Raw genomic sequence first — 13,575 nt, 5'->3', positions numbered from 1 at the left:
ACAACAAAGTCATTTTAGAGTAGCTTATTTCTGATAACAAGCAATATAAACAACAAGTAGATTATCTTAGTTTAAAAAACAGATAAACCATATCAAAAACTACACTGAGATAACATTACTGTAAAATGTGTACTATATAACTTCATGTGTACAATGTTAACTGCAGATTGGCTGCCAAACCTCGCTTAACATAGCGGTGATCCATGATCGCCGTCTCCCCTCGTCTTTAGAAAAAACGAAACATTTGTTATTTTCGACAAGGTATTTGTATTAAACAAACAAAGACCGGAAGTTAAGATACATTCAGACGCCTAACCACTACAAACCTGTTCTGCTGAACATAAAGCAAAGAAAAGATGATGTGAAGTGATGATGACTTGTTGAAGTGATGGTGAGTAAAAATAAATAAATAATAATAAATAAAATAAAATACAAATACTGTCATCGATGCATTTAAGTGGAAAGTAAAATATTTTGAACAATGTTTGTAACCAAACCGTTTTGAATTACCATTGACTTCCATAGTAGTATTTTACTACTATGGAAGTCAATGGTGCTTCTGTTTTCTGCTTGATTACAAATATTTTCCTTTGTTTTCAGAAAACAAAGAAATGAATACATGTTTGTACGACATAAGAGTGAGTAAATAATAACAGAATTTAAATTTTTTTGGTGAACTATCCCTTTAACCCAAAGGACACATATGTGGATTACTTTAATGATGGATGTATGAGCTCTTTTTATAGCTTCGCCACGTTGGCTTTTATATGAGAAGATAACACGCACTTTAATATTAAAGGAATGTCACATCTGAAATGGCATGATAGTGTGTAAATTATGAGAATATTTCATATTCATATTTGGGTGAACTACTTAAAAAAAAAAAATCTTTTTGGAAAATGTGTTAAAGCTTTATAACCCATGCCTGTGTTAGAGCAGAAGCAGGTGTGTAGTGCAGGAAATACGCACGTATATGGAGTATACCTACTTCTTTATTTGATGACATGGGGTATACATTTCTACTTTAAAAAAAAAAAAAATTGGGGCATAAATTAAAAGTATATGGACCACTACACCACGAAGCAGAAATGTCTCAGGGATTTTACTATGTACTGTGTAGAGCAGAGGTTCTCAAACTGGGGGTCCCTGAGATGGTGCACAGGGAGCCCCAGGTTAATTACATTATATTACAAAATACATTCTTTTATCATACTGTAAATTCTGTGTAATTAAACTTTAGAAAAATAAGGCTACTAACCAACAGCACTACACTGTATAATTTAATATGTTTTGTTTAATTCAAAGTTTTATTTCATAAATTTTGTTTGGGGGGGACTCTACTGTTTGGCTTAGAGTAAAGCTTAGTTAAACTTTATAGTCAGTCAGTGCTCCCTTATTTGCATTACTAAGAAGTAATTAGATTCAACAGACATGCTGTCACACAACTGAACAGTGACCTTGAATTGGAGTGACGGCTGGATGTGCGTATGCATTTTTATATGGTTTACAGAATTAGTTCCCGCACTTGCCTCAGACTACAAATGTCAACCTTCGAACTATGCAGACTGCAGGTTAGCTAAACTTTATGACACATATAACCTTGTAGAGTTAACATTTTGATTATTATATACTAGTCTGTGCTGTATTGTGATCATTTATGCTCTAAAGAAGGATGGAAAATATTGATGGTAGTACTGTATGCATAATAGATGTAGATCACAGTAATACAATTTTATGAACCTCCAATTTTTATTTGTTTTATTCAAATTAGTAAGAATTACTGCCAGAACATGATGAATCGTTCCTGTCACATTTAAATGTGTTTTTCTGGCAAAATCAGTGAAACACATCTGAGTGAATCTGTCATACTGTGACCATGTGGCTTTATGTCAATGAGACAAATAGTTCACTCCAAATTAACTATGATATTATAAATACAAACATACAGAGACTAATTGTATGACATATTTAGTCTATGTCAATGATAAAAAATTTTAACAATGAAACATCTCATAAGGACCACTTCATGACAATAGATCACACCCAAAATGATGCAGAAAATGCTTTGTATTTGCATTATATTGCTATGGTGTGTTATAGACAGTTACAGTGATGTATCAATGTCTAAAATATTAATAGCTATTAACAATGGGAAGTTAATGTTAAAAAACTAAACTATCCACATTGTTCAAAAGGTAAAAGGTATTATTTGCTGGCCACTAGGGGGAGTGTTATCTGCAAAAAAAATTAAAAGTTAACTTTCATGAAAACATAATCTGTTTGTTCATTTCAGTCTGTGTCGTTTCAACATCCTACACATAGTTATTTATCTGTATGCACATGCTACTATATAACAAAAATATATAATATACATATAAAAATTTGTGCAAAGCGGTTTCAGACAGTCAACCAACAGGACTAACCCTATCGTGCAAACTGATCTCTAAGGCTAAAGAAAAATACACTTATAATACATTATACATTCTTTATAAACATTGCACTGTGTTGTTGACTTCCTGTGAAGGCAACTCATTGACATGTACTGTAAAGTCAAATCATTGTACCTCCGAGTTTTCCTAAACAACAATTTTTACAAACACAGAGCCTAAGCTATTCTTAAAGATCACAACATTATAATACAAATACATATAAACAAATAAACAATTTTGTTGAAACAGAACATCTTCTGGAACCCAAAACCTTTGTCTTTGCAGGCGTCTGTTGTGCTGCTTCAGGCAAGCTGGCCATACTTTATTTAAGGTGAACAAGAAGTCCACCGTGTAAAACATTTGGAGGTCAGACAACAGTATGCCATAAGATGCATTGTGCATCTCTTGTGACTTGAAGGGATCCTGTGTAATCCTAAAACTAAAGGGTTAATTTACTGACATTGTCACAATGATGGTCATACTCCAGTGATATTTCTTACTGGTGCCCAGTCTGGGTAAGTGTCCAAGTTAAGCAGAGGTGTTCCCCATGTTGTAAGAGCTAATAGGACTGTAAGAACGCCTATAACGTTAACACCCAGCCCTGCCTTCACCTGAAATTACAAGAAAAAACGTACTTACAGTACTGTAAAACTCTATTTACCTTTATAAAAACTTGTGACGTTAACATTCGAATAAAGACTCACCATATCCATGCTTGTAACATGGCCATACGTGAAGACAATAGCATTAGGAGGGTTAGACACCGGAAGCAGGAAGGAGAAAGACACACACAGGGCTGTAGGAATCAGCATATACAGAGGATTCACCCCAATCGCCTCAGCCTGGCAAAGAAAATAGTCAGAAAAATATTAAATGCAAATAATGATTGACTCTTACGTAACACGTCAGGAAAATCTGAGAAGCAGTCATACCAATGGGGCCAGTATAGGCAAAAAGATTGTGATTGTGGCGGCATTGCTGGCCACCTCCGTGATGGAGGTGACAATAAGGCAGGCGATGGTGACTGTGGCTAAAGGATGGAGATTTCCCAAGGGAGTCAGCAGTTCAGCAACCCAAGATGACAAACCAGAAGTCTGTTGGGGGAAAAACAGAAGAAATAAAAATGTCATCTTCCAAAAACGACAAACGGCTCAGGACTATTCGAACACACATAACAATAATTAACCATTTCTTGTTAAGCTGCTTTGACGCAATTGTAATAAAATTTGTAAACATAGTAATAAAAAAGTTCTAACAACATTGTAAGATTGTTCAACACAAATTTCTCTGCAATCATAATGACGTTTGTACCTGTTACCTTTTTGTAATTGGAAATATCAAAAAAAGTCCAAATCTGTACCTCATGTTTGTACAGCACAGTGGTCAACTACTGTTGTTTTTACTGTGCTTATGTTGATTTGATTTGATTATGTGGACCCAAGGACAACATTTTTGTAAATAAAACTTAAACCCACCCCAAACCCAACCCTATACCTGAACCCTAAAAATTAAAGTGAAATTATGCGTGAAAACATTGCTCTAGAAGCAGCTAATCCTGGTTGTAAGCTTAAACTTGAAACAAACTGTAAACTTACTTCTGAAATCTGATTGGTTGATTGAACTGTTGCCCCAGGGTTAACATAATGTTGCCCTGAGGACATCAACCACATGGCAAAATCAGATGATGCAGCTCGCTCTGTTTTTTTTTACACTGCTGTATCAAACTCTTGCTCTTATTTTTTTCTTCTTTTAAAGGGACACTCCACTTTTTTGAAAATATGCTCATTTTCTAGCTTCCCTAAAATAAAACATTTGATTTTTACCTTTTTGGAATCCATTCGGCTGATCTCCGGGTCTGGCGGTAACACTTTTAGCATAGCTTAGCATAATCCATTGAATCTGATTAGACCATTAGCATTGCACTAAAAAATAACCAAAGAGTTTGGATATTTTTCCTATTTTAAACTTGACTCTTCTGTAGTGTATAAAGACCGACAGAAATTTAAAATTTGCGATTTTCTAGGCAGATATAGCTAGGACTATACTCGCAATGATATAGGCGCAATGATATTTTGCAGCAGCCGAAAATAGTCCCCTTTGTATCTTTTAGTAGCAGGGCACTATTTTTGGGCACTACGTAATGTCATTGCACCTCCTGCAGCCATGTTACGGCAGCAAAGTCCTTGATTATTTCACCAGAATGATAGTATAGTTCCTAGCCATATCTGCCAAGAAAATTGCAACTTTTAATTTTCTGTCAGTCTTAGTACACAAAATAACTACAGAAGAGTCAAGTTTTAAATAGGAAAAATCTCTTTGGTTATTGGTTATTTTTAGCGTGATGCTAATGGTCTAATCAGATTCAATGGATTATGCTAAGCTATGCTAAAAGTGCTAGCGCCAGACCGGGAGATCAGCTGAATGGATTCCAAAAAGTTAAAAATCAAATGTTTAACTCTAGGGTAGCTGTAAAATGAGCATATTTTCAAAAAAAAGTGGAGTGTTCCTTTAAGGGCTATCTACACGTAAGATGGAATGGCGTGTCGAGTTTAATATGATGCCTGTAGTTTATCCTATTAATTGACTACATATTTAATTGCCAATATTAAGGTATATAACATTACATTAGATTATAATCTATTTATAAGGACAATAAAATGTGCTATGATACTATATTTTCTATTATATATATATATATATATATATATATATATATATATATATATATATATATATATATATATATATAACTATATATTTAATATCTCCCAGTTTTTCAGTTTTTTACTCTCCATTTTTCTTGTAAAGGTGCTTTGAAGCAATGAAAAACCTAGCAATGCTGTCTTTTGTATTCTGTCTTTTGTCTGTATTCTTAAAGCATTCATTGTATTTTGTACACAGTACTTGTGCATATGATAATAAATGACTTTGGCTTAAAAATATTTCTAATGGAGAAACACAACACTCCTATTAGCGCTGAACATCTTGCTCTCATAAATATACTGATACTGTATGTCTTCTTGTATGCTTGTTAACAACAAAGTCATAATTTAGCTGTTTGTCAAGACAAAATATTGCATATGGAAAACAGGTCACAGCAGTCGGCTTTGAAGATTTTAAAGACCAGAGACTTGCCATGACATTTGGGTCTCTGAATTAAAACCAAGCTGAAGCCTTGGTGATAAGACCCCACCCCAGTCCACCCACACCAGAAGAATATTAAGAAATAGCAGCTCTTGCTTCCGGTCTCTGCATGAAGAAGTTATGCTGAAAATAATGCCTCGCTGACGGTCTTATAATAGAGGCATGTAATTAGCTTGAACAAAACGTCAAAGCAGACAGAATAACACAGCCGAATTGAAACGTTAATGGGATCCACGCTGTTTGAAGTCTTTTATGTGATCTGGCTTTTCATTCATTTCCTCTAAAAGAAATGAATGTTTAGGATTATGGGTAAAGGGAGCAATTGAGCTGGCCAGAGTTTTACCAAGCCTCTGTGAATCAGACTAGCCAGGTTAATTGGATCCAAGCCTCTCTTAATTGATTTTACTTAGACTCCATTCATTTCTTTCTGTCCCAGATAAAGTTATATTTTACACTAAGCGATGACCCTATAATCCCACCTTTGTGCCCTCGGCCAAAGCGAAACCTCCACCCACGAGCAGACAGATCTCCCACGGCATACAGGCCTGAAAATCCTTCCATGTTATTAAGGCCTCTGTTGCGAGATCGAAAACATTTATCAGCAACAAAATAGCACCAATATGCTGCAAGCAACTCATTTCACAATGCAGAAAAGAAAAGATGAAGAGCAAGTACCGTAGCGATCCATGCTTGGTTTATGTGCGGGGATGATAAAGAAAAAGAAACCTAATAACAGCGCTACTGTGGCATCTGAAGCATAGCCTCTGTACCTGGAACAGATACAACGGATAACTGTAAGGTAATCGTTAAGCAGTTTAGCTTTAATTAGTCAAACATCACAGAACAACAAGAGCGATGAAGTTGAATGATTATCTGACCTTACTAAAGAAGTTGATAAATGTTTGATTAATGTTACCACACTACTCACTCAGCGAACAGCGATGACCAGCCTGGCATGAAACCTGGTTCTCTTGTAAACCACAGAACCGCCATCAGAATGAAGATAAACAAGATGATGATCTCCTGCCAGCTGTATCAGAAAATAACAGACAGTCTGTGATTTCGTCATTCGGACATTGCCCATTGGCATATTTTGGAATATTTTACATTGCACATTTGGACTTGTAGTTTTTGTACATTCTTATAAAATGGGTAACAGGGTTCCCATGGGTCATAGAATTCCTGGAATATCGTGGATTTTTTAGAGGTCTATTCCAGACATTGAAATACAGGGAATTTTATATCTTTTTGTCCAAGTCATCAGGGATTTAAAAAAATAACAAATTGTTTGCATTCATCAAAATGTAATATGCTTGTTAAAGATTATTCCATTTTCTTAAAAATAAAATCCAGATAATTTACTCACCACCATGTCATCCAAAATGTTAATGTCTTTCTTTGTTCAGTCGAGAAGAAATTATGTTTTTTGAAGAAAACATTCCAGGATTTTTCTCATTTTAATGGACTTTAATGGACCCCAATACTTAACAGTTTTAATGCAGTTTAAAATTGCAGTTTCAAAGGACTCTAAACGATCTCAAACGAGGCATAAGGGTCTTATCTAGCGAAACGATTGTCATTTGACAAGAAAAATAAAACATATACACTTTTAAACCACAACTTCTTGTCTTCCTCCGGTCATGTGACGCGCCAGCGTGACCTCGCGTAATATTTTATCACATCAAGAGGTCACGGATGACATATCGAAACCACCCCCCAGTGTTTACAAGTGTGGAGAAAGAGGACCGTTTCGACGTTGTTGTATGTGGAATGAAACTAATTAATGTCTTTGTGTCAGTTTATTGTTTGAAATGGTCCGCAAATGTGCATTTCTTGTATGTAACACGTGACCTTTCCACTTCATTACGCAATTACGTGAGGTCGCGCTGGCTCTTGTGGTCGTGGTTTAAAAGTGCATATTTTGGATTTTTCTTGCCAAAGTTTCGCTAGATAAGACCCTTATGCCTCGTTTGGGATCGCTTAGAGTCCTTTGAAGCTGCGTTGAAACAGCAATATTAAACTGTATCAAAACTGTTAAGTGTTGGGGTCCATTAAAGTCCATTAAAATTAGAAAAATCCTGGAATGTTTTCCTCTAAAAACATAATTTCTTCTCGACTGAAAAAACATCAACATTTTAGATGACATGGTGGTGAGTAAATTATCTAGATTTTTTAAAGGAAATTGACTAATCCTTTAAGCTAAAAATTCAGCTTTTTAGACAGTAAAAGTCAGGGAATTTGACAATTGGCTTAGTACCCTGGGATAACCTCAACCCAAATCATGACAATGGACAAGAAGTCAACATGTTGGATTACTCTGAAAAGTATTTTGCATTATACTATACAGAATTATACTATACTGTCCGCCAAAGAGTCTCATTAATATTTATCTATGCACTTTAACTGGGAATGATATTTGGAATAGGAAGTTGAATTCCAACCTTATGGGTCCAAGTGACTTGTACTGATTGTTGAGCATCCTGGCAGTGTTTTTCTCCTTCTCAGACTGCTTTTTGGAACACAGACTGGCACGAAAGCTAGGGATGGGTAAAAAAAGTGCAGATGCTTTTAATGTTCGCTTCATTTAGTCATTTCAAGATAATTCTCTTCTGATTAACTATCCGCATGCAGGTTATGAGTGATCCTTTACCAGGGAAAGAAGGAAATCTCGATACAATTCAGCTTGATTAAATATGATCATTCTGAAATGATAAGAAATAGAGACTATAAGTAAAACAGAGAACAGGAAGAAGATCAGAAACATAGGTGGGAATAAAGATTTGAAATGAGAAATTTAAATAGGTAGAGTGAAAATGAAGAACAGAGAGGGGGTCAGGGAACGGCTTTCGGTAGAGAAGTCATTACGATCACTCACTTGCTTCCTAGGAACATCCAGTGCAGGAATATCCATGACAAAATCAGCATAATTATACAGATGGGAAGACAAAGCACAAACCAGTTCCCAAAATTTATTTCTTTGCATTCTGGGTAATACCTGAGGAAATAAAACCCAACACAGTGCAATGTTTGAATATGTTGACACATATCCTGACCAAACCAGATATCAGGCGAAAAATATTAGAACAAAAGCAATTGGTGAACTCACTGATGCATGTATTCGGAAAAAATTAGGTTGGTTGAGGTTCCTGGAAGGGTGGTCAGACCTCCAATGGATGAGGAGTAGGCAATGCAGAGTGATAAGCCTTTGCACATCAAGTGATCTTCCCGGGTCTTATACTTTCCATTTATCAGGGAAGCCTGTGACTAAACATTCAGCATTATACTGTTATAAAACTAAGATAGTTTACGTTTCAGGGGAAATTACAATTTTTTTGAAAATATGCTCATTTTCCAGCTCCCCTCGAGTTAAACATTTAATTCTTATCGTTTTGGTATCCATTCAGCTGATCTCCGGGTCTGGCGCCAGCACTTTTAGCATAGCTTAGCACAATCCATTGAATCTGATTAGACCATTAGCATCAAGCTAAAAAATAACCATAGAGTTTCAATATTTTTCCTATTTAAAACTTGACTTTTGTGTAGTTACATCATGTACTAAGACGTGATTTTTAGGCGCTGCATAATATCACTACCCCTGCTGCCGCCGCCATGTTTACAGCAGCAAAGTCCTTGATTATTACGCCAGAATGAGAGTATAGTTCCTAGCCATATCTGCCTAGAAAATCACAACTTTTCATTTTTTGTCGGTCTTAGTACACGATGTAACTACAAAAGAGTCAAGTTTTAAATAGGAAAAATATTGAAACTCTATGGTTATTTTTAGCGCGATGCTAATGGTCTAATCAGATTCAATGGATTATGCTAAGCTATGCTAAAAGTGCTAGCGCCAGTCAGACCTGGAGATCAGCTGAATGGATTTCAAAACGGTAAGAATCAAATGTTTAACTCTAGGGGAGCTGGAAAATGAGCATATTTTTTCAAAAAAGTGGAATGTTTCTTTAAATGTATGTATATGTTTACCCACCTTAGTTTCGGGTTCCTCTGGAACTGTCTGAACTGGCTCTATGACTCCTGCTTCAATGCTAAGTTTACAAAAAAAACACACATTTAGTCTTAAATATAAATGAATATCCTTCTACAAACAGAAAGTGTATTCATTGTCACCTTTTAATCTTCTCAGGTTGGTCACACTGGGCCTCGATATCTGTAAAAATACATATTTAATGTTACAAAAGGTTAGAAGGTTAAAGATGATTCATTTCACACATGATTGAAAGAAGTTAAACGTATACCTTCAAGTTGAAGTGCAGGGTTAGAGATGCCATTTAACGCCCCCTTGTGGTCTTTGCTGGGCTCATCGTTCGCATTCAAAACCTGCTGTATCACAGCTTCGACAATTGGCATCACCATCGCAACAGTTGAGGTGTTGCTCAACCACATGGAGAGAAAAGCGCAGCCAACCATAAATCCCAGCATCAACCTGTGAAACACACACACGCGGCGAACAGATCTGTGATATCACTTCATCCTTATTCATCAACAGATGCAGAACATCTCACTGCCGTGTCTTACATGCCAGGGTTGACACCGACAGCGGTCACTAATCTGAGAGCAATTCGGCGATGAAGACCCCATTTCTCAATGGCTGTTGCTAGACAGATGACCCCGAGCAACAGCAAATGGAAGTCTTTGAAATACACAGAGGCGACCTAGAGAAAGAGCGAGAGCTGATGAATACAATTCATTCTTTGTTTTCTATATCCACATGGCTGTGATTGTATTTCAATTCAGGTGAAAGTACCTGTGAGGACTTCATGATCCCAAACAGAGGGAAAAGTACAGCAGGCAGAAGCGCAGTTACTGAGAGAGGAAGCACCTCTGTCATCCAGTACACGGCCATTAGAATTAGGATATAGGCACATTCTGCTACCTGTGAACATGAAATCATCTTTACAGCCATTCAGATTAGAAAAAAAACATTTATATCAACACCCTGACTTAAAGGGATAGTTCCCCCAAAAATGAAAATTCTGTCATCATTTACTCACTCTCATGTTGTTAAAAACCTGTATAAATTTTGTTGTTCTGATGTACACAAAGAACGATATTTTAAGAAATGCCTGTAACGAAACCATGGACCCCATTTACTAATATTCTTTTTTCCTACCATGGAAGTGAATGGGGTCCATGAATGGTTTGGTTATTTCTGAAAATATCTTACTTTGTGTTCATCAAAACAAAGAAAATTATACAGGTTTGTACATGAGGGTGAGTAAATGATAAAATAATTTTCATTTTTGGGTGAACTATCCCTTTAAATGAGCTCAAATCTCTTTTAAAAAATGCTAGGTTAACAATTTTTTAAGTTGAAAAAAGTTCATTTGTTAAGTTAAAGTAACATAAAAAATGTTGATAGATATCAGTATCAAAAGACTAGAAACATACCTACATTTGGGAAAGAATAATATTCATTTAGACATTCCCATACATTTTTTATATGTTTGGCAACCCTTATTGTCTTATTTCTTTGCCATAAATGTACTTCATGGGAAGTAATGGGATTCACATTGGTACTATAACTTGACATAAGTTCAGGTGTTTCTCCAGATATTTACATATATATAGGGCTTGTGTTTTTTGTTGTATGATGGTTACACTTTTCACTGTGGTGTCAAACCTCTTTTTCTCTCCCCTTTCTTAACATTACCATTGTTTTAATGTGGCATATTTTTATTATCTTATTTTATATTAATATTGTATAATTATTATCACTATTATTATTTTTCATCATCATTTGAATTGTTACTATTGATGAATATCATGTAAGGCAGATTGTTCTGGGTTGGTTGGGGATTGTGTATATATATATATATATATATATATATATATATATATATATATATATATATATATATATATATATATATATATATATATATATATATAATCTCTGTACAAACAATAACAATTTTCCTTCAAATAAAATAAAAAAATATATATAATAAAAAAAATAAAAAAAACGTTTAGAAACGCTTATACACTCTCAGAAATGAAGGTCCAAAAGTTGTCCCTGGGTGGTACCTAAAGAGTACATATTAGTACCTCAAAGCAACAAATTGGTACCAAATGTATACATATTTGTACCTAAATGATACATATTAGGACCTTTTTTAAAGGGTACATCCTAGTACCTTTTTAGAGTAATAGTAAACTCATCAAACTATGAAATAAGACAAATCTCAAATAAATCAAAACTATGTTACTGTACGTTTTAGCATCTTCAAATTTTGATCCTTTGCCTGGATTTTGAATTTTTATTAAGCAGCTGCCTGAGGTCTCACCTTGGGTAGCATTTAAAAACATATTAAATTAATTTTAATCTATTCTGATCTCTGATTGGCTGCTTTCTCGTCATTATTCATAAGTCATTCATTCAACAGTTTAAAGTAAATGTAGTTTTTCAAGCAAATAAATTATTACCATGTTGACAGGAAAATTTTTATCTACACAGGTATTTCAAACATTTAAACATAGCCTACACCCTTTAAACATTTTTAAGATCATGAGAAACATCTTTGTCAGGCTATCATGGCCAAAATGTCCATAAAAATGTTACTTGATATATTTTTTAAGTGTTGTAGCAGAAAAAAATTATAATGACGCAAATATTTTCTTAAATATTTCTAAACTTTAAAGAAATATAAATATATTTCTTAAATGTAATATTAATCAATTATCTTAAAATGCTCACATTAGCTAAGATAACCAGTCATCTGAGATAAAAATTCGCTCTTAACCAATGAAAAAATTTACCTTATTATCAATAATCCTCCAAATATTCATCAGTAAAATGTACATAATTGTAAGGTAGCAGTGTGTGTTGGTAGCACATCTTACCTTTGTCTTGATAACCAACGGCAGCGGCAGCAGTGACAGTGGTGTAAGGATGATGATCAGGGGTTTCACAGAGCTCCAGGTACATCTTAGCCTCCTCATCCTGTGGCCGATTCAGAGTCTCAACTAAGGGACTTTGCCTTACGATTGGGTTTAAATAATCAGCCGCTGATTAATCTTTGCCCTGGTGCCATCCGCATCCACTCTTACTGGTCCGTTCCGGGCATGTCATAAAGCCTTATGGCCATGGAGATTAAGCTTTAAGATTAGACTCCCGCAGTCACAGCTCACGCGAGTTGCCCCAGACTCATTCCATTTATATTTACACTTTTTGAATAAAGTTAACGACACATTTGCATAAGGGGTTATAAATACAAGACGGTTATAAACATAAACCCATTGACACAAGACATTGCGACAGACAGTGACCTTGGATTCACACCTTTTTCTCTTAACAGTAAACGTCACCATTCGGTTCCCTTATTGGGCCCTAATCTGCAGCACAGGGGTCTGTTAAACAACAACCTGTGAGATTTATACTGTAAACACAAACTCTCAGAAATCACTCGGCAGGTGATAATCCTTACCAGGGTTTGTTTTCAAGGAAAAAGGAAATTGGTTTAATGGATTAAAATAAACAAAGTGAATATATTATGCTATATATAATATAAAATGTATGAAAATTATAAAACATTTTGGTCCGAGGGTGTGAATTTCGGAGCATATGCTTTCCATTTAAACACAATATTACTGACTCATCCTGCACAATGCAAATTTTTGTCCTATCAAAGGATTGTCTATATCCCTCCCTCAATATACTGCAACTGGCAAGTAGCCAAATCATGGTTCATGGCTGTGTCATATACTGTCCTGTTTGTCCAGCTCACAAGCTTCAACACAACAACATTGTGTATGAAACCAAATAGTCATGAATTTCAGGGCAACCCATGATGACAAACAGTCGTCAATATGGGTTTTGCAATGACCTTTGTTCCATAAATTATGTATATTTGGTAACATCTTTGCTTTAACGCATGCAAGCTTGCGAACTGTATGTAAAATATTCCCTTGGAAAACATGTGAGGACCCAATGGAAAAAGACGTAATGTCAAATCTTTCTCTAAAAGTGCTAAACTAGGCTGATGGA

At 35.2% G+C, this 13,575-nt stretch overlaps 1 protein-coding gene across 1 annotated transcript; it reads right to left on the bottom strand.

Moving 5' to 3' along the window:
* Window positions 1-1,129: 1,129 nt before the first annotated feature.
* On the bottom strand, window positions 1,130-12,740 carry slc13a1 (solute carrier family 13 member 1). The gene is made up of 15 exons (XM_065292033.2): window positions 12,432-12,740; window positions 10,336-10,464; window positions 10,107-10,243; window positions 9,827-10,014; window positions 9,699-9,738; window positions 9,559-9,616; window positions 8,680-8,837; window positions 8,449-8,568; window positions 8,015-8,110; window positions 6,502-6,603; window positions 6,249-6,343; window positions 6,053-6,147; window positions 3,362-3,523; window positions 3,134-3,271; window positions 1,130-3,040 (listed from the first exon to the last, which is right to left on the bottom strand). The coding sequence occupies exons 1-15, from the start codon at window positions 12,528-12,530 to the stop codon at window positions 2,906-2,908; spliced, it is 1,752 nt and encodes a 583-aa protein (XP_065148105.1). The 5' UTR covers window positions 12,531-12,740; the 3' UTR covers window positions 1,130-2,905.
* Window positions 12,741-13,575: the final 835 nt, after the last annotated feature.

The sequence above is a fragment of the Paramisgurnus dabryanus genome, chromosome 23, assembly GCF_030506205.2.
Source record: "Paramisgurnus dabryanus chromosome 23, PD_genome_1.1, whole genome shotgun sequence".
NCBI classification, from domain to species: Eukaryota; Metazoa; Chordata; class Actinopteri; order Cypriniformes; family Cobitidae; genus Paramisgurnus; species Paramisgurnus dabryanus.
This window is presented reverse-complemented; position numbering and strand designations above follow the sequence as displayed.

Coding starts and splice junctions, on each gene's coding strand:
- slc13a1 (XM_065292033.2), bottom strand. CDS start 12,530: ATGAGGAGGCTAAGATGTACCTGGAGCTCTGTGAAACCCCTGATCATC. Junction 10,465..12,431: donor CGTTGGTTATCAAGACAAAG/GTAAGATGTGCT, acceptor TCATGTTCACAG/GTAGCAGAATGTGCCTATAT. Junction 3,041..3,133: donor ATGTTACAAGCATGGATATG/GTGAGTCTTTAT, acceptor TTGTAATTTCAG/GTGAAGGCAGGGCTGGGTGT.